A 27,824-nucleotide genomic window follows, 5' to 3' on the forward strand; every position below is an offset into this window, starting at 1 on the left:
GTGATTAGCAATTTTGATCGCCAAAAGAAAGGATAAAATATAGAAAAATTAAGAATAGATTTATAAGATTTGGAAAAGGGAGAGTTAGATGGTCAACTTCAAAAGCACAAGGGAAGAAAAAAAATAAGTGTCCCTAGCATATAGTTTGTTTGTGGGGTGGTGAAAGTCCACATCTTGATCTTGTTGTTGTAGAAAGAAAGGGTGGAAAGAAGATCATTGTCCCACAAAAGTTGTTGAAACAAACCATGTGTTTCATATAACTCTTTCAATCATCAATTCATTTCAATTCTTCCCTCCTCTTTCCTTTTCTTTCTTTTCTCCTATCTCATCTTACTTCTTCTCTCCTTTTGTAAATTCTTCCAACTCATATTGCCCATTTTCTCCTTATTCTTTATCTCTCTTTTTCATCAAAGCATCACATTAGAGGGATAATTCAAATACAACTTTTTTAAAAAAAAATACACCAATACCTTACTATGATGTTATGTTACCTTATGAGAAAACAATGTGTAGGGACACTTTTCTCATTTAGTTAAATGGGAGGTAAGATATAATACATTCCTTGTACTTATCTCCACTTTAATAAATTTTCGTTCCTTTCCTATTGTTACATTTTATTATGAGAACTTATATTAAGAATTACTCATTATGAAAGGTCTTTGTAGGGATGAAGATTAAGTGGAAAAAGGAAAAGTCATATCCGTGTCCTCATCTTACCTCGTGAACATTCCTATCATATTGCTACTTAAATTTTGGTCAAAGTTATTTATAGTTTCTTCTTCGGTATAAAGATTTTGGAGTAGAGTATATAAAACTTTAGTTTGGAAATGTCTTACATGAATTTTGAAGTTTTCCTCCCTCTATTTATACTTTTTAAAAAGAGATCGTTTCCTATTTTTAAATCCCTTTTGATATCTTAGCTAAAAGAATATTAAAAAAAAAAAAAAAAATCTTAGTCATTGATCATTGATAAAACAAAAAGCGGTAAATAAACAAAGCTTTATTAGTAAAAAACCAGCAAACTAGCTTATAACTTCTTTGTTTCTCTTAGAATGAGAAATACAACATAGAGAATGTTACCAAGAAGGGAGAATTTATCAAATAAATTCTATATATTTATTTGCTTTAAAAAAAAAGCTTAAAATTATTATGTCCTAGTTATGGATTACAAAGGTTCATATAAGCTTAAAATTATTAAAAATTATTAAAAATTATTATGGATTACAAAGCTTAAAATTATTATGTCCTAGTTATGGATTACAAAGGTTCATATAAGAACATTATTAAAAAGGTTGGTATCAGAGTGTAAAAAAATCCTCCACTTCTTCAACACATATACAATTCATGAAATAATTTTTCCCAAATATCAACTCAAAATCTTTATAAGAAAAAGAAATGAAACTAGACCAAACATGCTAAAGAAAACTTCCGTGTGACGATGAGTACCAAATGCTTGCTCGACTGACCTGCATAGCAAAGTTTAATGTTCTTGAAGGGAAAAAAAACATGACATATAACGTAAGATCATACACCTTTTTATTTTGGTTGGTTTCAAGACAATGCTTATAAGCAAATAAATTTTTAGAAAAGATTACAAATTTTTATAGTAATTTTGTCTGGTAGTAATCCAACTTATTCATGATTCCTTTACCAAATATATAAACAAAGAGAGAATATCAAAGGTCGTATAAGGTCATCTGCATCCTTGTCAAAAATCCTACATCAAAACAATAAACCATACAACAATTAGGTGAAATGTTGATTGAATCTCTCAACTTCTTTCTCATTGTCATTTCTCTAGCAACACATTGTTTCAAATATGCACATGTCATTCCTAATTTCTCGAACAAAAAATTCACTCTTATTTTAATTAATATTCGTGTTCCTGTTCTCATCTAAATAGGATTGATGAGTTTTGCATTCTTTTCGAATTTAAGAGTGGGTAGAGATTGTTCGTCGCATGTTTAAGGATATTCTTCATTTAGGGAGGGTTTGGGACAAAGAGTAGAGGTGTTTAGTTTGGAGAGTAGTTTAGTAATGGAGCCCACAATTGGTTTAAGAACTCCTAGGGTTAAACAAACAATGGAGTTAACAACTCCGCTCCCTCAACTTCCTACTCCATGGACCAAAGATATCCTTCGATGTGTGACGAGTTTAAGTTTTGAATTGAAAAGTTTAAAAGCTAGCTTGCGGTTGGTGATGCCTTCCTAGGTTAGGAACATTGATCATAAGCTTGATGTAAGGAGTGAAACTCTACTCGGGCGCTCACATATCGAATAAAATAGTAGAAATTCAAGGCAAGAAGTAAATGGGAGATGAAGGTTGCTTTGCCTTTTCCCTTTTGGAGTGTATGATACTAAAAGATAAAGCTTTCAACAAGGGGAACAACGCATGGTTGAGGCCATATAAGGATCAAGAAAAGTGGAAAGAAGTGGGGTTTGCTTTAGCTTTTCTAGTACACTCATTTGATCAAATTTGGTGACCCATACAGATCAAAAAAGTAATGGATGTCAATCAAGGGAAAAGACATGCTTTGAAACGGCTGGATATGGAAGTTTTGCCAATACCAAAAACGACTAAGAAGATCTTTATTCAGTTTTCTGAGTAACAAAGAACAAATGACTCCCAAAATGAATATCAGCAATAGCAGAAGCAAAAAAAAAAAAAAAAAAAAAAAAAAAAAAAGAAAAAAAAGTAGCAAAAAATATGCTCGAAAGATCATTCATTCAACTAACTTCACTGAAACAGTAATTTTCCCAAAACTTTACAGTCCTACCAAACTCAGCCACTTCATATTGTCTAATGAGACTTTTTCCCTTTCCTTGTGCTAAGAATGCCAGTGAAGTTATGTTAGCTTACAAGCACAAAACACAAAAGAAGATGCTAAAATAAAATGAATCGCCTACAAGAATAATAAGGCACGCCACACGCCTACTTTCCAATGGAAAAAAAATGTGGCAGCTAAACTACATGACAAAGTAATTGTACTTCGCTAATGGAAGATGTAACGATATAAGAATAGTGCTCCGGTTGTGGTCATACCAAAATAGCGAATGCCAGAATTCTGGCAATGTCTGAATTTGAATCGATTAAGGAGAAGGCAATTGGCTTGTGGAGAGTTATGATAGGGATGAATTATGCAATCCAAATCAGAACCTTCTCTTTTTATCTCAAGCCAGTCCAAACAATCTGTGGTTTAAAATCAATCTTTTCATCTATGCATCAATTTGATCAAGGTCATTAATCTGTACGGAGAAAATCACTCTGAGGCCTAAATTTCCCGATCATAATATTGGGAAATACAACCATGCATGCCATGAACATAGTGAACTGCAGCAACACCAAATAGGAGTAGTAGTCATTGTATGCCATATTGTAAGTCTAGTAATAGATAAATGCCAAAACCAAAAGCATGTGATAAGTACCAGAAGAGGAATAGTCAGGAAACCCCATATTGGCCAAAGAGCAAATGACAACCTATAAATGAAAAAAATGAAGAGTTTACATATTAGAGAAGAAAGGAATGATGAGTGTTAATTGACTGCAATATCATAAAATGTTGGGGGGTTATCTTACAAGCAAAATGAGATTAGCCCAAGAAGTGTTACAATTGGTAAAACCGATAAGCTTGCTAATTCCCATTTTTCATCAAACCTTCTAATGCTCCAGGCTGACATACTGGTGTAAATGAAGATGACAATGTTTAAACCAATCCCCACCATTCCGAGGTATAATGGAAGTCTGCTCAAGAGAATCAGATTCAAGTGATGTAAGTGAATCCAAGAATACTGATGTTCTTTAATGAAAAGAAACCAATTTCAGTAATAATAATGAAAGATTACAAAAAAGGGTCAAATAAACAACATAGGCCCAAGCAAGGAGAAGGCATTCAAACATTATAAGAAGGAACCCCAACTATTGAGAATCAATAAAAGAATATTGCAACAAAAAACAAGACCTGACAGCCCAAGCAAATGGCATTAGAAGCCAAACTCCAAGCTCTCAAGACCCCCCTGACATCTTAAAATCCTCAGATTCCTTTCTAGTTAGATATTCTATGAACTACCGAGAATCACAAATGGCAATGAAATTCACCTTGTTTGGAAAAAAGAGGTGAAGAAAAACATCTTCAAACATAGAGCGACCAGAATTGGTCTCTGGTAAAAAACATTGGCACACCAGAACTTGAAAAAAGCTCTACAAACCAAATTTAAGGATTGTAATCAACCAAAGCAGTCTCAATATGAACCATCACTCGATTTCTAGGAAAAATACTAGAGAAAGATGCAATCTAGAAGGCATTACCAGTCTTAAATAGTAGCTATTTAATGTGTCTTCTTTCTCTTTTTTCTTTAAACACAGAGAACTCCGAGTAAATGCAATCTGATTAAGATGTTCTGTACAAGAGCCTATCAAGCAACATGCACTATTCTGAGAACGTTGATAATGAATATGCCAAAGATTGATAAGAAGATTTTCTATAAAAACCTTATAAAAATATGCGTAAAATTAGCAAGCAACCAAAATTCTTGATTTTGAGGCACACGCCTCAAAAAGCATCCTCACTAAACAGCATCCAGAGATTTAATGCGTAGCTTAGAACCACTCCAGCACTATAAATAATTAGAGAAAAAAAATCTGGCACCACCCATTCACCTACCTTTGGAACAAGAATACATGAATCAAGACAACTAAAATCTTATCCTGATGCCAAATATGATTCCCTATACTCAGATCATATTATATTCCGTTTTGGAAGTATGCTAAGCTTATGGCATGTCCAGTCAACAACTCTCAATATGTTATTTCAAATTGGTCAAGTGATCAACTTATACCATACAAATCTCACATTTTGCAATCCAAGCCATCTCTTCCCCGGTGCATGTTTATGAAATCATGGGGAGAGGGTTTTGTGTAATCGAAAACCAACGTTACAGTTGAGAAGTAAACGAAATAACCAACAATCAATCCCGCAATGTAAGTAATTAGATATAGTGCATTGACAAATTATTGAAATAGTTAAGTGGAATGATGAAACAGCAATCAGAAGTGTGCATACGGTTGAGTGCTCACCTTCTTATTCGGCCATCATGCCACAAGAGATATATCATATTGGAATGCTTATCGCCATAGTATACAATGAAAGCAGCAGAAGCAAGCCAAAGGACATTCTCTACAACTTCAATCCACGTCCGACTCTTTGGAGTATGAAACGACATAGTTTGAAATCTCGAACATGCATCATCCTCAATATCATCACCACTAGAAGCATACCCCTGGCTATGCCTCTGCCTCATATAACCACCCGCCACGGGTGTTCCCCCAGACATAGTGATACACAAATTAAAGCTAAGCAAAAGACATAGAGAAAAGGAAAAAAAAAACAGCTTTTCCAACTCGAAATCGATCAAATTCCAATCCTCCACATAACTTTACACCATTACCACTCGGATTAACTCTACCTATGACCTCCGAGATTCAAATGTACCAAAATTGAAAGCCGAAGAACTGTCACTTCAAATCAAAGAACTCAGGAATCGATTGACACAAGACTATGGAAAAAGTACCAATTCCAATCGAGTAAATCTCCCTGAAAAGAATCAAAGATCCTCGAAATGAATATTTGCTACAAACCCCACCTGGGGTTCTTTGTTTTCCAACCCCTCTACAAAAACAAAGGCTTCAAAATTCTCTATAACCCACGATTAAACTTAAAGCTTCAATACCCACAATGCAATTTCCTTCGTTTTGTAATTTCTAGTATTGAATGAAGAAAAAACCGAGCAGCCTGTGCAATACAAGAAACCAAGAAAGGGTAATACAAAATATTCCCAATTTACTGCGAGCTTGCTTTCTTCTTATTCTTCTTCTTCTTCTTGGGGTGATGACGATGATGGAGATCTGTCAAACAAAATGTTAGGATTTTGATGGGGATGATGAGTGAAGGGGTTATTCGTTGCGTGAAAGGAAGAAACTAAAGAATATGGGTTTTGAATCGTGCGAGATAATTCTTCTAAAATGCCTTTCCTTTTTGCACACTACGATTTCTTTCTCTTTCTCTCTCTTTTTGCCGTTCTAAATTCTAATGGGAAATTGCCAACTTTAATTGTTTCCGTAATTGAGGACTTACCAACAATAAAAGTCAACAATAAGGAATAAAATCACATTGCCTAAATGCTAATTGGCCTCTAGTTTGCAAATTATATTATATTCAATTCTAAATGGAAACGTTTTTGTCAAAACTTTATTAATGGAATGGAATATGGGGATTTAAAAATTAAGAAAAATATATACTATTCTTATAATAGAGTGGATTAAGGTCCAAAGTGCTTTTATTTTTTCCTTATAAATTTGGAAACAACAATAGTTTGGATGGATGCCAACAATATAAACATTTGCTTGCATATGGATTGGATTGCTTTATGGATAATGCAATCAATTTTCTTAATATTTATGCCGTATTACACCTCGAAAAATATCTAAGGATCGTCTAGATTATGTGTCAAGTTGTTACGTGGTAATTAAAAATCTATATATATATACATACATATATATATATGTATGTATGTATTCTTTTTTCTTTTTCCTTTTATTACAATCAGAAAGATATAGGAAGATAAAGTGCAATTATAGTTGCATGTAAGTATTAATTATTTGGAATAAATTACTTTTGTCATTTTTAAAATCAATTCAAAAATATTTAATCATTCAACACCGATTTTAATAGAACAAAAACTACCCTATAAGTGTAAAATTAAACATTAGATTGATTTTAGATGATTGAATGTGGTTTTAAACATCACAATAGTAATTTTAATCTTTTTAAGGTCACACTCATCTATGGGCTTAAGCAATTAGTAGTTTTTTAAAGAGGAAAGATATCAATTTCTGTCCTTAAATTAAACTTTGGGGTTATATCAATTTAAACCGTGAAACAATAGTTTTATTTAAGTATATCAACTTATACCCTCAGTCATTTTCTATTTGAATAACCATGGTGTGAAAGACTCACAATTAAGATGTTATTAATCTTGGTGTGAATAACCATGGTGTGAAAAACTCACAATGGATATATGAATAACCATGGTGTGTAATTTTATCGATTAAAACTCTTAATGAAATGTGCAGATCAATTTAGATTCACAATTAAGATGTTATTTGAAAATTATTTATATATCCATTATGTGATTTTATTTGGATCAATATTGTCTTGTGTATTTACATCAAGGAAAAAGAGAGTATAAATACAAGGTTCTATGGAAGAAAAAGGTAACAAATAATACAAAATAAAATAAGATAATATAATATCTTCAATCTTCTTAATTACAAAATATACATTAATACCCTCCCTCAAACTCAAGGTGGTAGAGTAGCTGTCAACTTGAGTTTGGTACGTATCTGATTGAAGCGAGTAGATGGTAAGGCTTTGGTGAAGATATCGACTGGTTGCTCAGTGGTGGAGACAGATTGCAAAAGAAGTGTGTGGCTCAAGAGATGATGACGGATGAAGTGACAATCATTTTCTATGTGCTTTGTACGCTCATGGAAAACGTCATTGTGGGCAATTTGGATGGCACTACGATTGTCACAATGAAGGAGAGTGGGACCCTGCTGAGGAACACCCATATCAGCAAGAAGCCAACGAAGCCATAGAAGTTCAGCAGTAGCATCAACAAGAGCACGATATTCTGATTCAGTACTAGAACGAGAGACAACACTTTGTTTCTTACTACGCCGAGAAATGAGAGAATCGCCTAAGTAGAAGCAGTAACCGGTTGTAGAACGCCGATCAGTGGGATCCCCAGCCCAATCTGCATCAGAATAGCCAGATAATACAAGAGAGGATTGAGAAGAAAACTGAAGTCCATGTCCCAAAGTTTCCTTGACATAGCGAAGGATACGTAGTACGACAGTAAAGTGGATGGTTCGAGGAGCAGCCATAAATTGGCTAACAATGTGAACAGCATATGCAATGTCTGGGCGAGTCACTGTTAGATAGATGAGACTGCCAGCGAGTTGCCGATACAGACTGACATCTTCAAGAGGAACACATCATAAGGAGTCAAATGAACATTGGGATTTAACGACGTTGAAGCTGTGTTAGAGTCAGTAATTCCTGAGCGAGTTAAGAGATCAGAGGCATATTTAGCTTGGGACAATAGATACCCGTCCGAGCGCCGAGAGACCTAAGGTCTTTCATTTAAAAATGTTGACCAAGGTAGTGTTGGAGATCGAATATGGTCTATGGATCATTACCAGTGATAATCATGTCATCAACATAGAGAAGAAGAAGAACAATACCCTGGGGTGTGTGACGAGTAAAGAGTGCAGTATCATGAGGACTGGAAGTAAAGCCAAGTTGAGTGATGGTAGAGCTAAACGTGGCAAACCAAGCTCGTGGAGCCTGTTTGAGACCATAGAGTGCGCGACGCAAGAGGCACACCTTGTGAGGAGGAGAAGAAGTACCAGGGGGTGGCTTCATATAGACTTCTTCAAAAAGAGTCCCATTGAGGAAAGCATTTTTGACATCCATTTGAAGAAGAGGCCACTGCTTGGCAGCAACAACAACCAGTAAACTACGTACAGACGTCATCCGAGCCACATGAGCAAATGTTTCTTCATAGTCAATACCATATTCTTTGGAATACCCTTTTGCTACAAGACGAGCCTTATAACGCTCAATAGTACCATCAGAGTGAGTCTTGATTTTGTAGATCCACTTGCAGCCAATGGGTCTTTTACCAGGAGGTAAATTAACATAGTCCCAAGCGTGCGTCCTTTCAAGAGCCTGTAATTCATCATTCATCGCTTTCTGCCATAAAGGGTCAGTACTAGCCTCTTGATAAGAGGTAGGTTCAATAAGGGAAACAATAGTAGAAAAACAGCGATAATCTTGGAGATGAATAGGAGATTTCCTTACCCGAGTAGAACGACGAGGAGGGGTGTCTGGAGGAGGGTCAGGATTCCCATCAGAGATGGACGACTGGTCCGAGGTTGCAGAAGTAGGTACAGATTGATCAAGCTCATTATCAGGAGTGGACTCAGAGAGAGGAAAAAGATCAATAGATGTGTCAGTGAAGAAAGATGGAGGACTAGAGAAGGAGGCGTGGAAGGAGGATAAACGAGAGAACATAGTGATTAAGCTCACTATCAGGAGTGGACTTAGAGAGAGGAAAAAGATCAATAGATGTGTCAGTGAAGAAAGATGGAGGACTAGAGAAGGAGGCGTGGAAGGAGGATAAACGAGAGAACATAGTGTGCTCCCAAAAAATGACATGGCAAGATATACGAAGTCTATTAGAAAGGGGATCCCAACAACGAAAACCTTTATGTTCTGTGCCATAGCCAAGAAAACAGCAGAGGCGGGCACGGGGTTCAAGTTTAGTGTGTTCATGAGGATGCAGGAGAACAAAACAAGCACAACCAAAGACTTTAAGGTTGGAATAGTTAGGAGGAGTACCATATAGTCTTTCGAATGGAGAGATGTTTTGAAGGACGGAGGAAGGGAGACGATTGATAGTATAGACGGATGTAAGAGCTGCTTCACCCCAAAATTTCTGAGGACATGAGGCAGAAAGAAGAAGGGCACGAACTGAGTCAAGAATGTGGCGATGTTTGCGCTCAGCACGTCCATTTTGTTGAGAAGTGTGAGGGCAGAAGCGCTGAACAAAAGTGCTCTGTTGGGAGAGAAAAGATAGAAGAGTGGAGTCTTTATACTCCAAGGCATTGTCAGTGCGAAGGTGGAATTATCCGGAGCAACAGCAGCAGCAGAGGAGATACTGGGTTTAGTAAAGTTCTTTGCTTTTGTAGAATAGTTTCGAGGTCGAGGTGGTTTTATGGGACAATTATCTAGGATGTGACCTGGCTTATGGCAGTACCTGCATTCTATTTTAGGACAATTAATAAACTTATGACCAGTGAGCTTACAATTTTCACAAAAAGTGCTTGATGCTCCAGGTGGTGAATAAGTGCTGGCAAGAACATCATCAGAATGTTTGGAGAGATTGATGCCAAGACGTCTTTCTTCAAATAATATTTCTTGGATAGCAGCATCCAATGAGGGCAGGGGGCTGCGGTGTAATAAGGCAGCTCTAACAGATTCATATTCTGGACGTAGTCCCATAAGGACTTTAATAAGACGAAGATGATCTTTACTGATTGTAGCTTGATCAAGTTGAGTCCAGATAGGTTGAAGCACGACTAGATACTCATTAACTGATTGACCAGCGTCTTGATTAAGATTAACAAGGCTATTGTGTAACTGATAGTAATGCGTTAATCCAACGGACTTGAATCGTGTGGACAAAAAATTCCATAACTCCTTAGCGTTTTCAAAAGCATCAAATTGTGTGTGGATAACAGGAATTGACGTGTTACTAAGCCAGGTAATAATCTGATGATTTTTGCTGTCCCATTCTTCAAGGCGTTCTATAAATTTGCTATCATCTTCCTTGTCTTGTTTGGTTAGTTTGGTAATATCTCCCGTGACAATGCGCCATAATTTTCGACCAATTAAGAAGCTTTTCATTTGATTTGCCCATGTAATATAATTAGAGCCATCAAGAATTGTGCTAATTGGACGAGCAATTTCACTTTTCTCCATTTACTCACAAAAAAATAGAATAAAATAAGTCAGCGATTGAAAATAAATAATTAAATAAAGATGGGGCAATTTCGGGTCAAGTTTCAGGCAAAATCCAATCAGGGGAATTCGGGTCGGGTTCAAACGAGTCGGGTTTCACGGAGATGGAGCTGATTTTTTTTTAATTTTAATTTCGGGTCGGTGAGATGGTTTTGGATCGGCAAGATGGTTTCGGGTCGACTTTGGGTCAGAAGGAAAAGCGCGGATCTGTGAAGAGACAACGTCGAGTTCGTGGTTTCAGGTCGGGACTGTGAGGAGACGACGTCGAATCTGGAGGAGACGACGTTTTCGGTATTCGGGTTAGTTTGGGTTTCACGGAGACCGGCTCGCACGCGCACAAACTGGCGCGGCTTCGGAGATCTAGAAGGCACATAGAAGACGCGGGCGTCGAATGTCGACGGCAGCAAACGCGGGCGTCGGATCTGGCGGAGATGACGTTTCGACTTTCGGGTTCGTCTGGGTTTCACGGAGACCGGCTTGCACGCACACAAACTGACGTTTCGGCTTTCGGGTTCGTCGGGGTTTCACGGAGACCGGCTTGCACGCACACAAACTGGTGCGGCTTCGGAGATCTGGAAGGCACACAGAGGACCGGGCGAAGGACGGGTGTCGGCGACGGCGAACGTGGGCGTCAGATGGGTTGCGGCGGCGGCGATTTGAACAGTAACCTAGTTTAAAAAGGCTATGATACCATGTGATTTTATTTGGATCAATATTGTCTTGTGTATTTACATCAAGGAAAAAGAGAGTATAAATACAAGGTTCTATGGAAGAAAAAGGTAACAAATAATACAAAATAAAATAAGATAATATAATATTTTCAATCTTCTTAATTACAAATATACATTAATACATTCAAATCTTCCATTTTATTTACATGATATTTGAAGGAGTGTACATGCATATAATTTAAATAAAAAGGTTTAAATTAATATACTAATTAGGGAACCATTATACGTGTGTTAGTTAATATTTTTCGAACTAAATTCGAACAAGAGGGCATTAATTTGAACCAACAATACTTGTTTTTAAATGTATGATAAATTTGGTATTCAATTAAATGTTCTTCGATTTGAGTGAGTCTAAACAAGATGTATTTTGGAATGTTTTATAAATTATCCTATTTTCTAAATGTCTTTCATGAACCCTAAACACTAGATGACTTCTTATGTTATATAGTGTCAATGAATCTTTAATAAAATTCCTCTTTCAAAGAAAAAAAGAAAATAGTCTTATCATATAACTAATCTAGTAAATATAATTTATATTGTCACATAAGACACGTTATACACTAAAATTATTTTAAATGATGACGACAAAAATATATTTAAATAATACATGAAACATATTATCTATGTCACCGATAAACAATAAAATTATGTGATATTTATAAATATTTTGTTTATTTTAGTACTATATTTGAAAACATCTCTTATGTATGTATGCATATATTGATTTTATATTAAATTGTTAAAAATGAGTTTAACTTAGTATTATTTATATGACCTTTTCGTCTCAAACCAAGAGGTTCAATCTCCAACACTAAAAATATTTGTTTGCATTAAAGAATATTGACAAATAACATATTAATCATGTTTTCGTGTGACAAATTTTAATGGCTAGGATATAATTGGTTGTTTATAACCTACCTTTCCAATTGGTCACTTTGGATTTATAAATTCCAAAACACGCAAGTTGATAAACAAAGTGACATTTTAGACATATATATAGGCCAAAGAGAGAGAGAAAAAAAAGAAGAAGAGGAATTTGTCCCCATAAATAACAAATTTCTCAAATTGTAGAAATAAAGATGTTTATTTGACAAAAGAAAAATATTATTATAATTAGTAACACTAGGACCACTTCATATATGAATTCTTCTATGATCATATACATAAAATTCAATGATATTTAACCTGTACTCTTCTAGAAGTTGGAGGTTCCAATTTATTGTATAAAAAGTTTTATGTTTTTCCCTCTAGAGAGCGAATGATTGTAATGTAATTTAACTTTGACGAATTGTTTTAACTTTTAAGATTATATTGAGTTGAGTCAATGTTATGCAAACATCATCAATGCACAAGCCACCACATGAGTTTTTCAATTAGGTTTTAAGGGATGTTTGTTCTTACTGTTATAATATATTTTGAAAAATAGACCATGTTATCCAAATCTAACAAAAATGAATGAATAGATGATAGTTTAAATAGTGAATCATACATTATGTTTGTTATTGTTTATTTGCATTCTGCATCTTTATTGACACATGAGGTTCATATTCAAATCCATAAATAAAAGTTGCAATACTATTGACCAGCAAAAGCTGGTCAAATCGACTGCATCAAAAAATAACGCCATATAATTATCGTTACCGTTATGGTTTGAGTTTTCATTATGATTATCATTGTTGTTACACTTATTTAGAGAAAAAGTTATGAATCGGCACATTTACGGTTAACGTTATGGTTTAGGTTCAGTAACAGTAAAATTGACAAAATCTGTAGTTTTGGGTAAACACAAGCAAATGTCATTCATTTACATTTACAATTGCGTGGTTTATTATAATATCTATCAATGAAATTTCATTATAATTATACGAAATTTCATTGCGAATCACATAAATATAGGCTTAGTGCTTTCAACTTTGTAAATTTTGAATTGACCTAACGTTTAAGCCAAACCATCCACCTTTTCTTCTATTTATTTAGAGACAAATTGATGGTATAGGGTTTAAAAAAACTTCTCTGACGAACATCTAATTAATTTTAGGTTGAGTAGAGGAGTATCAAATTTTAACTTTTCATTTAGAAAATTAAAAAATTAAAACAATTTTTTTTTTGTGAAAATGACAAAACCGATGAAAAATTAAATAATTATGAATTTATAAATATCCAAATCACCTCCAACTAAGCAAATGTGATGTTATTACCTTATTAAGAAAGATTATTTAATTACACACTAATTAAAATCGACAACATATTTTTAATTGGTTGGAGCATGTGTTGTGTTTTTTTGGAAAAATATTAAAAGTGGAGTTGTCCAAAATAAAAACGTTGAGGAAAGTCATGAATTTGTTCTATATTAAAAATATTTAAGAAAATTATCTGCTAGTCCTATACCGGAAAGACTCAGGAAAGTCATAGGCTATAAAAGGAGCCTATATCTTTGGTTTTCAGTCATCTCAGTTAGAAGCACTTTAAGCTTTAGTGTACTAATTAGTAGTGCCCCCAGAATAAGGCGTCCAACCTTATTCATACACTATAAACCATTTGGGCTATATACTCGAACTTGATATATGATGTCTCTACATAATATTCAAATCTATACTAGATAGCCTTGTAACTTTAGTTTATTGGACTCAAGATTATAACATTCAATTTTCACTATTAAGTCCTCAATAATCACTTTATTGAATATAATATAATTTAAACTACAAACTACGAGTTTTAGAACATAAATTTCCACACTTTTTGTCTAGCAACCCTATCTCTTAAACTAGACCCCTTTAGGGTTCTTTTGAGACAAATTTGAGAGAAAACGCATGGTTATTTTAAGAGAACTTTTCGTTTCAAACTGACCTATTTATAGTGATATTTGCAAATGACTAAGAGTGACACCTCATGCTTATCATTTTCTAAGTCTATGCATGCTTTAGATACTTGTTTCTCACTTTACTGACTTCCTTGAATGCCTGGGTCACCTTGCTTGCATAACACTTTAACTTGGCTCTAAAGAACCCTTTATAAGCAACGCCACCTAGAATGCCTTGCCCTCGTCGCATGGTCCATCTTGCACGACTCCTTACTTGTCTTGCGGTAATGCCTAGAAAGTTGACCACCATGGCCTTCTCGCCTTGGTGTGTCTTAGCTGCTTAGGACATGACTTTGAAGGTTATTTTGACACCCCTTTGGTCGCCTGACATGTCAAAAATCCTAGCCTTCAACACTTAGCCAAAAATCAACCTAATTTTCCTTTTTTCCCTTCACTTGGCCGTCTACCCTTCAAATCCTCAACAGTTAGGCAAAATCTTCTTTTTAACTCTTCTTTAACAAAGCAACGTAAGAATGAAACCACTACAACAACAACTCTTACTAAACTTGGCTTTCTTTCCAACTTAGAAATTTCAAAGGAAGAATAAGTTTAGGGTTTACAATATTGAGACTGGTTAGGCATCTGTCATGTTAGACTTTTTCAGAATTTTGCTGCAATAATTGCTTTGACTGATAGTTAGGGACCCTTTGTTCCTTACTCAATTGATCTCAATTCCTAAAATCCTCTTAGACTCTCATAGATCCTTCATATTAAATCCTTTTATTTAGAGAAGCTTTAACCCCTTTTAAGTCGACTTATTTTTCCCTTTCAAAAGCATGTCATCAACATATAAAAGAAAGAAAACATGGATGAATAAGATCTTGATTTTATGTAAACACAACAGTCATAGGAACTTCTAGTGAAAACAATCCTTGTCATAGAGATATTAAACTTGTACTAACATCTTTGGGATTCCTTAACTCTATAGATGAACTTTTTAAGTAGACATACCAACCTTTCTTTCCCATTTCATATAGATAACTTCTTCAAGGTTTCCATGTAGGAATATTGTTTTTACATCACATTGATCTAGTTCCATGTCATATTAAACTACAATGAAAAAGAAAAAGCATTTGAATTGAGGTTTATTTTACTACAGGGGAGAAAATCTCAATGTAGTCTATTCTTTCTCTTTGTGTAAAGCTTTTGACTACAAATCTAGCCTTAAATCTTGAAGATTGGGTACCTGGGACACTTTCTTTAATTTTGTAGATCTATTTACATGATATAACTTTAGCACCCTTGGTTAAAGATACAAGTAGCCTTGTCTTGTTGATCATTAAGGATTGGTTCTCTTCATTCATAGCATCAATCCAATTTCGAGCCACTAAAACATATTGGACTTTTAATAGTTCTTCGAGATAGCCCATTTTCAATTGAGCTATTGAAACGAAAAAAATAAAATTAAAAATATTAATTAATTAATAAAACCCTTCGCGCGCGTTGAGCCCAAAACATTTTTCTTTTCGTCACATCAATTTTCTTTTCTCTGTGCGATAGCCGCCCCCACAGTTCAATCGACTTCTTCAACTCTCACATTATTCAGTTGATTTCTTCATCTCATCTCATCTCTTCATCGACTGGTCTCTCATGAGTTCCGTTCAATTGACAACGACGCCGCTTCTAGGTTAATAATTCGAGGTTAGTCTTTCCTCATCGACGCTCGCTTCTAGGTTAGTCTTTTTCATCAGCGTTCAATTGACGACGACGACGATTTCTTCATCTCATCTCATCTCTTCATCAGTGCACGATAGCCTAATGATTCGAGGTTAGGCAATGAAGCTGAAAATGTTTCCTAAGTTTTTTTTCTTTCTCAAATCTCTTTAAGTTCTTCTCATTTTTGAGCTGATGATTGAAAGGTATTAATGGATTGAGAAATCTTCAATATTATGATTACTCTTCATCACTCTTTTTAGTACTAAAAAATAGATCTAGTAATTCATCCCATTTCTACCAAATCTCCTACATAATTTGTTTGTCTTCACTTATGATCATTTTTCACTTCCCTCTCCCCTCTTCATCGTTGCTTCTTCTTCTTCTTCTGCATTATTAAAACTTACGATCATTATTAGAACTAGTATCTGTATATCGAGAGAAGGTGGGAAATCTAGCTCACAATGGCCCTTGAAGGTGCTTCATAGCTCATTCATTTAATCTTGACTTGACTTGGATTTTTCATTAATTAGCATCGTTTATTGAACTTTTCAATGTTCGAGTACTTTAGTATGTGAACCATTAAAAATGTAATTCTGTATCCCCGTGTGTTGGAAGCTAACAATTATTTAAGCGTCTGCTGTTTATATTTTCTTTTTCCCGTTCTTGTCCATAAAACTTATTGATAAGTTCAATTCATGGTTAGGTAATCCCCGTGGCTTCAGTGTTGACTCCTAATCAATTTGAAGCTGAACAATTAACTAGGTTAAGGTAATTTGAATAGGATTGAGATAATGCGCTAATGCATTTTCTTTGCTGGAAATGCATTTCCAATTGTTTTTTTCATGCTCCACAGACTTTCACCACCTTTTAGAAACATCGTCCATCATTTTGATCGTTTTCGGATGCACCTTAATCCTCCCTCCAACAAGTGCATTTTTCGACCTATAATTTATGTAAATGTCTAACAGACCATACCGAGAATGTAGACTAAAGTCTTTGGAGTACAAATCCCTAAGCTTGAAATGCTTATGACGAAAACAAAACAAAGAAACCATTGATGGAGAACTTTTGACCCTTAGAAAAAACTGAGTCTTGGGCATTGTCGTTGGCCTTTATTTGGGACGAACACCAGGAGTTCATCCACTTGGCCAATTTTCTTTGCTGGAAATGCATTTCCAATTGTTTTTTCATGCTCGACAGACTCGTGCCACTTTTTGGAAACATCGTCCATCTTTTCGATCGTTTTCGGATGCACCTTAATCCTCCCTCCAAGGAGTGCGTTTCCCGACCTATAATTTATGTATATGTCTAACTGACCATGTCGAGAATGTAGACTAAAGTCTTTGGACTTTAAATCCCTAAGCTTGAAATGGTTATGATGAAGACAAAATAAAGAAACCGTTGACGGAGCACTTTTAACCTCAAGAAAAAAACTAAGTCCTAGGCATTGTCGTTGGGCCTTTTTTGGGATGAATGCAAGGACTTCATCCACTTGGACAATTTTCTTTATTGGAAATGCATTTCCAATTGTTTTTTCATGCTCGAAAGACTTTCGCCACTCTTTGGGAACATCGTCCATCTTTTCGACCATTTTAGGATGCACCTTAATCCTCTCTCCAACGAGTGCATTTCCCGTCCTATAGTTTATGTCAATGTCTAATGGATCACGTCGGGAATGTAGATTAAAGTCTTTGGAATTTAAATCCCTAAGCTAAAAATGCTTATGTCAAAGATAGAACAAAAAAAACCGTTGACGGACCACTTTTGACCTCTAGAAAAAATCTGAGTCCTGGGTATTGTTATTGGCCTTTTTTTTTTCAAATGAACATCAGGAGTTCATCCAGTTGACCCATTTTCTTTGCTGGAATTGTGTTTCCAATCGTTTTTCATGCTCGACAGACTTGCGCCACTTTTTGGAATCATCGTCCATCTTTTTGACCGTTTTCGGATGCACCTTAATCCTCCCTTCAACTAGCGCATTTCTCGATCTATAATTTATTTAAATGTCTAACAGACCATGCTGAGAATGTAGATTAAAAACTTTGGAGTTTAAATCTCTAAGCTTTAAATGCTTATGACGAAGAAAAAACAAAGAAAACGTTGACGGAGCAATTTTGACCATTAGAAAAAAACTAAGTCATGGGCATTGTCGTTGGCCTCTTTTTGGGACCAACATCAGGAGTTCATCCACTTGGTCAATTTTCTTTGCTGGAAATGAATTTCCAATTGCTTTTCATGCTCGACAGACTTTCGCTAATTTTTGACTTTCACCTCTTGGGGTCAAAAGTGGTCTGTCAACGATTTCTTTGTTTTGACATTGTCATAAGCATTTCAAGCTTAGGGATTTCAACTCAAAGAACTTTAGTCTACATTTCCGACATGGTCCCTTAGGCATTTACATAAATTATAGGTCGGGAAACGCGGTCGTTGGAGGGAGTATTTAGGTGAATCCGAAAACGATCGAAAAGATGGACGATGTTTCCAAAGAGTGGTGAAAGTCTGTCGAGCATGAAAAAAAAATTGAAAATGCATTTCCAGCAAAGAAAATGGACCAAGTGGATGAACTCCTGGTGTTCGTCCCAAAAAAGGCCAATGACAATGCCTTGGACTCAGTTTTTTTCTACGCGTCAAAAGTGGTTCGTCAACGGTTTCTTTGTTTTGTCTTCGTCATTAGCATTTCCCGCTTAGGGATTTAAACTCCAAGGACTTTAGTCTATATTTCTGACATGGTCTGTTAGATATTTACACAAATTATAGGTTGGGAAACGTGGTTGTTGGAGGGAGGATTTAGGTACATCCGAAAATGGTCGAAAAGATGGACGATGTTTCCAAAAAGTGGCGAAAGTTTGTCGAGCATGAATAAAGCATTGAAGTTTCATTTCCAGCAAAGAAAATGGGCCAAGTGCATTAATTCTTGGTGTTCGTCCCCAAAAAACCCAGTGAAATTGCCCAGGACTTAGTTTTTTTCTAGGCGTCAAAAGTGGTCCGTCAACGGTTTCTTTGTTTTGTTTTCGTCATAAGCATTTCTAGCTTAGGGAATTAAACTCCAAGGACTTTAGTCTATATTCCCACCATGGTCAATTAGACATTTACACATATTATAGGTCAGGAAATGTGGTCGTTGGAGGGAGGATTTAGGTGCATCTGAAAACGGTTGAGAAGATGGGCGATGTTTCCATAAAGTGGCAAAAGTCTGTCGAGCATGAAAAAACTATTGGAAATGAATTTCCAGCAAAGAAGATGGGTCAAGTGGAGGAACACTTGGTGTTCGTCCCAAAAAATGGCCAATGACAATGCCGAGGACTCAGTTTTTTCTTGGGGTCAAAAGTGATCCGTTAACGGTTTCTTTGTTTTGTCTTTGTCATAAGCATTTTCAGCTTAGGGATTTAAACTCGAAGGACTTTAGTCTACACTTTCTACATGGTCTGTTAGACATTTACACAAATTATAGGGCGGAAAATACGGTTGTTGGAGGGAGGATTTAGGTGCATCCGAAAACGATCGAAAAGATGGAAGATGTTTCCAAAAAGTGGAGAAAGTTTGTCGAGCATGAAAAAACTATTCGAAATGCATTTCTAGCAAAGAAAATGGGCCAAGTGATGAACTCTTGATGTTCGTCCCAGAAAAAGGCCAACGACAATGCCCAGGACTGAGTTTTTTTCTTGGGGTCAAAAGTGGTCCGTGAACGATTTCTTTGTTTTGTCTTGGACATAAGCATTTCCAGCTTAGATATTTAAACTCCAAGCACTTTAGTCTACATTCCCGACATGGTCCGTTAGACATTTACATAAATTATAGGTTTGGAAACGAGGTCGTTGGAGGGAGGATTTAGGTGCTTTCAAAAATGGTTAAATAGATGGACGATGTTTCCAAAAAGTGGCGAAAGTCTGTCGAGCATGAAAAAACTATTGGAAATGCATTTCTAGTAAAGAAAATGGGCCAAGTGGATGAACTCCTGGTGTTCGTCCCAAAAAAGGACAATGACAATGGGTCGGGGCATGAGTACGTGAAAAGCGGACGAGGACTATGAGCTTGGGCCTGACATTCGCAAAACTGGGCCGAGACAGTGGTCTTCGCGCGAGGAGGGCTGAACGCGGGTCGGAGTGCACGCATGCAGGCTGGTCGATTTTTAGGGACATGTGGCACGCGCTGAAGAAACCGGGTCACGTGTGGGTCTTCGGGTCTGAAAGAAATTTCTGGGTCTGTCATTTTCTTTTCTTCAATTTTTTTAGCTTTTCTTTCTCCGGGTTGATGCAATTACAACCTAATTTCCACTCTAATAAGTCTAATAAATTTATAGACCCTTTGCAAAATTAAATAAGCCATAAACAACGCTAATTACATTTAATTAAAATAATAAGACATTTAATTTAGGGCCAAAGCCAAAAACTACCATTTTAGTTCAATATTTATCAAATAAATTGTAACACCCACCATATCCAATTGAGTAAAAAACATGCATGCTCTGATACCACATAATAGAGATTAAACGAGCAGGGCAGAAGAAAGACCGAAATTTTATCCTAATTGAAACTAATTAACAAAAAAACCCTAAACCGAAATAAGATTAAATATAGGGTTTTTAAGAAAAACTTACGTTCGAAGCTCCGATTGAAGCTTGAACCACCAATAGGGTTGACCTACTATCCTCCGGACTCAGAATCGGGTTGTGGGACCCGTTAGAGGAAGAAAACCGGGAGAGAGAAATAAGATGGAAAAAAGGGTTGAGATTTAATTTTTGATTTTTAATAAAACCAAACAGAAAAAGGGCATCCCAATTTTTTTTAGAAAAAATGCTAAGCCTTTTTCTTAAGGCCCCAATAGCCCATTTTATTTAGAATTCACATGCAAGGTTGCATAAGCATGCACACACATAAGCCAACAACACATAACCCACTAACCATCTGAAAACGATCGAAAAGATGGACGATGTTTCCAAAAAGTGTCGAAAGTCTGTCGAGGATGAAAAAACTATTGAAAATGCATTTCCAGCAAAGAAAATGGGCCAAGTGGATAAACTCCTGGTGTTTGTCCCATAAAAATGCAAACGACAACGCTAAGGACTCAGTTTTTTCTTGGGGTAAAAAGTTATCCTTGAATGGTTTCTTTGTTTTGTCTTCATCATAGGCATTTCCACCTTAGGGATTTAAACTCCAAGGACTCTAGTCTACATTTCCGACATGGTCCAATAGACATTTAAATAAATTATAGGTCGGAAAACACGGTCGTTGGAGGGAGGATTTAGGTGGATCCAAAAACAGTTGAAAAGATGGACAATGTTTCCAAAAAGTGGCGAAAGTCTGTCGAGCATGAAAAAACTATTGGAAATGCATTTACAGCAAAGAAAATGGGCCAATTGGATAAACTCCTGGTGCTTGTCCCAAAAAGAGGCCAACGACAATGCCCAAAACTCAGTTTTTTCTTGGAGTTAAAAGTGGTCTCTCAATTGTTTCTTTGTTTTATCTTCGTTATAAGCATTTCGTGCTTAAGGATTTAAACTCCAAGGACTTTAGTCCACATTTCCCACATGATCTGTTTGATATTTCCACAAATTATAGGTCGGGAAACACGGTCGATGGAGGGTGGATTTAGGTGCATCCGAAAACGGTCGAAAAGATGGAGGTGGTTTCCAAAAAGTGGAAAGTCTTTCGAGCATGAATAACTAATTGAAATGCATATCCAGCAAAGAAAATAGGCCAAGTGGATGAAATCCTGGTGTTCGTCCCAAAAAAGGCCAACTATAATGCCCAGGACTCAGTTTTTTTTTTTGCGGTCAAAAGTGGTCCGTTAGCGGTTTCTTTTATTTGTCTTCATCATAAGCATATTGAGCCTAAGAATTTAAACTCCAAGGACTTTAATCTACATTTCCGACATGATCCGTTAGACATTTACACAAATTATAGGTCGGGAAACGCAATCGTTGGAGGGAGGATTTTGGTACATCCGAAAAGGGTCGAAAAGATGGACGATGTTTCCAAAAACTGGTGAAAGTCTGTCGAGCATGAAAAAACTATTGGAGATGCATGTCGAGAAAAGAAAATGGGCCAAGTGGATGAACTCCTAGTGTTTGTCAGAAAAAAACACCAACAACAATTCACGGGACTCAGTTTTTTCTTTGGTGTCAAAAGTGGTCCGTCAACGGTTTTTTTTGTTTTGTCTTCGTCATAAGCATATCGAGCCTAAGAATTTAAACTCCAAGGACTTTAATCTACATTTCCAATATGATCCGTTAGGCATTTACACAAATTATTGGTCGGGAAACGCGGTCGTTGGAGGGAGTATTTTGGTGCATCTGAAAACGGTCGAAAAGATGGACGATGTTTCCAAAAAGTGGCGAAAGTCTGTCGAGCATGAAAAAACTATTGGAAATGAATTTCCAACAAAGAAAATGGGCCAAGTGGATGAAATCTTGGTGTTCATCCGAAAAAAAGGGCAACGACAATGCCCAGGACTCAGTTTTTTTTTCTTGGGGTCAAAAATGGTCCGTCAACGGTTTCTTTTTTTTTTTGTCTTCGTCATAAGCATTTCGAGCCTAAGGATTTAAACTCGAAGGACTTTAGTCTACATTCCCGACATGATTCGTTAGATATTTACACAAATTATAGGTTGGAAAACGCGGTTGTTGGAGGGAGGATTTAGGTGCATCCGATAATGGTCGGAAAGATGGATGATGTTTCCAAAAAGTGGCGAAAGTTTGTCAAGCATGAAAAAACTATTGGAAATGCATTTCCAGCAAAGAAAATGGGCCAAGGGGATTAACTCTTAGTGTTCGTTCGAAGACAAACCAACGATAATGCCCAGGACTCAGTTTTGTTTCTTGTGGTTAAAAGTAGTCAGTCATCGGTTTCTTTTTTTTGTCTTCGTCATAAGCATATCGAGCCTACGAATTTGAACTCCAAAGACTTTAGTCTACATTCCTGACATGATCCGTAAGACATTTACACAAATTATAGGTCAGGAAACACGGTCGATGGAGGGAGGATTTAGGTGCATCTGAAAACGGTCGAAAAGATGGACGATGTTTCCAAAAAGTGGTGAAAGTCTGTCGAGCATGAAAAAATTATTGGAAATTCATTTACAACAAAGAAAATGGGCCAAGTAGATGAACTTCTTGTGTTCATCCCAAAAGAAGGCCAAAGACAATGCCCAGGACTCAATTTTTTTCTTGGGGTCAAAACTGGTCCATCAATGGTTTCTTTGTTTTGTCTTCGTTATAAGCATATCGAGCCTAAGAATTTAAACTCCAAGGACTTTAGTCTACATTCCTAACATGATCTGTTAGACATTTAAAGAAATTATAGGTCGGGAAACGCGGTCGTTGGAGGGAGGATTTAGGTGCATCCGAAAATGGTCGAAAAGATGGACGATGCTTCCAAAAAGTGGCGAAAGTCTGTCGAGCATGAAAAAACTATTGCAAAAGCATTTCTAGAAAAAAAAATGGGCCAAGGGGATAAACTCCTGGTGTTCGTCCGAAAAAAAAGGCCAAAGACAATGCCCAAGACTCAGTTTTTTTTTTGCAGTCAAAAGTGGTCCGTTAACAATTTCTTTGTTTTGTCTTCGTCATAAGCATATCGAGCCTAAGGATTTAAACTTCAAGGACTTTAGTCTACATTCCTGACATGATCCGTTAGACATTTACACAAATTAGAGGTCAGGAAACGTGGTCGTTGGAGGGAGAATTTAGGTGCGTCCGAAAATAGTTGAAATGATGAACAATGTTTCCAAAAAGTGGTGAAAGTCTGTCGAGCATGAAAAAACAATTTGAAATGCATTTCCAGCAAAGAAAATGGGCCAAGTGGAGGAACACTTGGTGTTCGTCCCAAAAAAAGGCCAACGAAAATGCCCAGGACTTATTTTTTTTCCTAGGGGTCAAAAGTGGTATGTCAACAGTTTCTTTATTTTGTCTTTATCATAAGCATTTCCAGCTTAGGGATTTAAACTCCAAAGACTTTAGTCTACATTCTCAACATGGTCTGTTAGACATTTACACAAATGATAGGTCGACAAACTGTCATACCCCCTCCTAGACTACCTGCTAGCTTAGACCAGAAGACGACGTGAAGCCGACTGACAACGCTTTTCTCTACCTGTATCTGCCGACTCTGCTGAAATCTTTAACATGGTCAACTTTTTAATCTAGTATATAATTTATTGTACATGCAACATAACACAACGGATCCCAGACTAATTATATACATACATGAAGTGTAGCCCAAAAATAACTGATTTCACGAATAAACCTTGAGACACCTTAACTAAAACATAACCAACGAAGGTTTATACAACCACAACTCCTAAAGCTTACACAAACTGGTGGAGTATCTATATCATACAAAGATATATACATCATAACACAACAGACTTTATGCACAACTCTAACCACGTACTAGCAATCGATATTGAAACTTCACTAGACTAAGGCAGTCTATCAGGCACCGAGAACTCGACCTCTACCTGGAAAGTGGGTAAAACATTTTGGAAGGGTAAGCTATAAAGTTCAGTGAGTGACTCAGTTTAAAACTAGAAAATATAAAGGTAAGGGCACGTGAAAGCTTACACATATAAATCTGTTTATAAAAGTCGTAAACATATACATATAATAGTAAGTATAGCTTCCTTAAATACTCAGTATATACATCATTGAAATCTAGCAAGGCATATCAAGTATATTAAAATATTTTAACTAACATGACAAATCTACGTTGTGTAGGGCACACCCAGTACAACAAACGTTTACAAGCTCTACGATGTAGTGAGGCCTGCCCAACACTCCCATCGTCTTTGTGGTAGTGGGACCCTTCCAGCACTCACAACAACATCGTTATTATGGAGTACACTCATCGTCAACAACGGAATCTAACCTGTGTGCACACGGTACCATATAGCCTCGGGCTCAACACCTAAGTCATGTAGATAATGGAAACATCAGAAAAATCGCTCGAAAACATTAAAACATGCCTATATCTTAATCTTTCGTAAAGCTCAAGCTTACTTAGATTGTTCGTGAAAAACGATAGTTCTTAAAACAAAACTTGGTAACTCATGCTTTGTTTGAAACACAGTGGTTCAAATACTTTCCAGACATTTGATGATTACGTGCTAGCATAAATTTTCATTCAGAAATCTAGTCTTGAAACTGATACTTGAAAATAATCATGGAATTTAAATGATTTTCAAAGCTTTGTAAATAAACGTGTAGATCAGTTAATCATAATTAATAATTAGGAGGAAAAAAAATATTTTCAAAACTGGTTTTGGTCACTCACAGTCTAAGACTAGTTTGCCGATGTGTAAATCTGACCTATTTCCTCTTGACCTGTCAAACAACCAAAACCGAGTATTAGAAACCTAAATATTATGATCTTCAAATGTTATGCTTGACATGGCTCACTGAGGATAATACTAAAGAAGTCTATCTTTAAAAACAATAAACCATATTCCACACATTTCTCAGAATTTTTTAGATCCGCAACATAACATTCAAATGAACATAACTCTTCCAATAATTATCCTAAATGAGATTTATTTATGTCAAAATCTTCCTTTTGAGGTTTTCTAAAACTTACCGGAAGACATGAAATTCTGATTCCCTGTGTATAATCTTAGATATCCCTCGAAATAGAACCACTCCACAATTATGTACACCACGACCCCTTTAACTTGTCCCTACAATTTAACTTACTTTTAGTCGATTTTGTTTCATAATTTATTCATAAAAGTTGTAGAAAATTGAATATGCTTTCCAACCATACCAAATAGAGATCCTAACTCCACCAGTACACTATGAAATACTAAAAAACTCAGGGATCTTCTGATTTCGCGTGAAAATAATCTGCCCTGTTTTTTTTGTCAAAATTCACCTAATGAACATTAGAATTTACTCAAACGTTCTTCATAAAATTTATTAGAAAATGAATTAGCTTTCAGTAAATTTAAACCTTACCTCTTGATTCTATTTGTGTAGCTCGGAATCAATAAAAAACCAGAGATGTGCTTAGTGAACTATAGAGAAGTTGATCTTGCAAAAATCCTTGTCTTCTTCGACAAACACTTGTTGAACTTCTTCTTCTTTCTTTCCCAGCCTTCTTCCCTTTGAAGTCCCTATGAAATTTGGTGCAGAAATGGTGAAGAAAGAGGTGGAAATGGATGAGGGAAATTTGGTAGTGGAGGGAAAGAGAAGAAGAAAAGAAAAATGGAATTTTTCTTCTTCTTGTTTCTTCCTTTTTATCCTTTATTTTCTTTTATGTTTATTTTACTTAATAAAAACCATTAAATATATATATAATATGTGTATATATATATATATATATATATATATATATATATATATATATATATATATATATATATATATATATACACTTAATTTTGATTTTTCTTTTATTCATTTCACAATAAAATAAAATAAAATAAAATAAAATAGACCAAGAAAATATCGGATTTACAACTTACCTTCCCCTTAGAAAATTTCGTCCTCGAAATTTAGATGTCCTTAACTAAAAAGTATTGGGTATCACTTCTTCATTTATTCTTTCGATTCCCAAGTTGCCTCCTCAACTCCGTGATGTCTCAACAAAACCTTGATGAGCGGAATCATCTTGTTTCTCAAAACTTGTTCCTTTCTGTCGAGAATCTGAACTGGTTCTTCATCATAACTTAAATCTTTTTTCAATTTAACTGGTGGCTCTCGCAACACATGTGATGGGTCTGGTATATATTTCCTTAACATGGATACATGAAAAACATTACGTATTCGAGCAAGTTCTATTGGCAACTCAAGTTTATACGCTGTTGGTCTCACTCGTTTTGTTATCTAATACGACCCAATATATCTAGGAGTTAACGTACCTTTCCTTCCAAAACGAATAACACCTTGCCATGGAGAGAACTTCAAGAAAACTTGATCTCCAACTTGGAATTTTAAGTTTTTTCGTCGGCTATCCGCATAACTTTTCTATCGATCTTGGGCTATTCTCAGGTTTTTTCTGATTAACTTAATATTGTTTGTTGTAATCTGAACCAACTCAGGACCTACTAACTGCCGCTCTGCCACTTCATTCCAGCACACATGAGTTCTGCATGGTTTGTCGTATAAGGCCTCATATGGTGCCATACTGATAGTAGACGGATAGCTATTATTATAAGAAAACTTCATAACTGGCAAGTTGGTATCCACACTTCCCTTAAATTGATGGACACATACTCTCAACCTATCCTCTAAAGTTTGGATGGTCATCTCAGACTGACCATCAGTCTGAGGATGAAATGATGTACTAAACTTTAGCCCTGTTCCCATTGCTTTCTGCAAACTATGCCAAAATTTATAAGTAAACCTCGGATCCCTATCTGAAACTATGGACACTGGCACTCCATACTGACTCACAATCTTATCGACATATAATCTAGCTAGCTGGTCTAACGTAGATGTCGCTTTAACCGATATAAATCGTGCTGTCTTGGTGAGTCCGTCTACTATTACCCATATACAATCATGTCCACTGGATGTACGAGGTAATCCAAATAGAAAATCCATAGTGATATGCTCCCATTTCCACTCTGGCACTGGGAAAGGATTAAGAAGTCCTCCTGGCCTCTGTCTCACTGGTTTAACCTATTGACAGATCAAACATCTATCAACATATTCAACTATCTCTTGCTTCATTCCAGGCCACCAATAAGTCTTCTTTAAAGTTTTGTACATCTTGGTGCTACCTGGATGCATAGCGTAAGTTGAACTGTGAGCTTCTTCTAGAATAGCATCCTTAAGCTCACTGACATTTGGAACACATAATCTTCCCTGTTTAACAATGGCTCCATCTGTTCTCAGTTCAAACTTCAACTCTAAGCATTTCTTGGATTTTCCAAGCTTCTTCTGTAAATTACTATCCTCTGACTGTCTTGTCACAATCTCAGCTACTAGAGAAGACTAGACCTG

General features: G+C 36.0%; 1 protein-coding gene and 1 long non-coding RNA gene across 3 annotated transcripts; both read right to left on the bottom strand.

Annotated features, from left to right (window-relative positions):
- Positions 1 to 2,707: 2,707 nt before the first annotated feature.
- LOC103487466 (uncharacterized) lies at positions 2,708 to 6,095 on the bottom strand. The gene is made up of 4 exons (XM_008445798.3): positions 5,074 to 6,095; positions 3,577 to 3,741; positions 3,426 to 3,477; positions 2,708 to 3,330 (listed from the first exon to the last, which is right to left on the bottom strand). Exons 1-4 carry the CDS (start codon positions 5,328 to 5,330, stop codon positions 3,241 to 3,243), a joined length of 564 nt encoding a protein of 187 aa, XP_008444020.1. The 5' UTR covers positions 5,331 to 6,095; the 3' UTR covers positions 2,708 to 3,240.
- Positions 6,096 to 24,506: 18,411 nt separating this feature from the next.
- LOC107990665 (uncharacterized) lies at positions 24,507 to 26,049 on the bottom strand. Of its 2 annotated transcripts, XR_001762359.2 has the most exons (5): positions 25,833 to 26,049; positions 25,642 to 25,726; positions 25,456 to 25,555; positions 25,156 to 25,205; positions 24,507 to 24,789 (listed from the first exon to the last, which is right to left on the bottom strand). It is a non-coding gene; the product is annotated as an uncharacterized LOC107990665 (long non-coding RNA). The 2 variants fall into 2 exon arrangements; XR_007819095.1 differs by lacking the exon at positions 25,642 to 25,726.
- Between the last annotated feature and the right edge of the window lie 1,775 nt (positions 26,050 to 27,824).

Source organism: Cucumis melo, chromosome 2, assembly GCF_025177605.1.
Source record: "Cucumis melo cultivar AY chromosome 2, USDA_Cmelo_AY_1.0, whole genome shotgun sequence".
Classification (NCBI taxonomy): Eukaryota; Viridiplantae; Streptophyta; class Magnoliopsida; order Cucurbitales; family Cucurbitaceae; genus Cucumis; species Cucumis melo.

Excerpts from the sequence above, each read along its gene's own strand:
- LOC103487466 (XM_008445798.3), bottom strand. The coding sequence starts at position 5,330 with ATGTCTGGGGGAACACCCGTGGCGGGTGGTTATATGAGGCAGAGGCAT. Across the intron at positions 3,742-5,073 it reads CATGATGGCCGAATAAGAAG|ACTTCCATTATACCTCGGAA; the intron begins GTGAGCACTCAA and ends TCTCTTGAGCAG. Across the intron at positions 3,478-3,576 it reads GGGCTAATCTCATTTTGCTT|GTTGTCATTTGCTCTTTGGC; the intron begins GTAAGATAACCC and ends TTTCATTTATAG.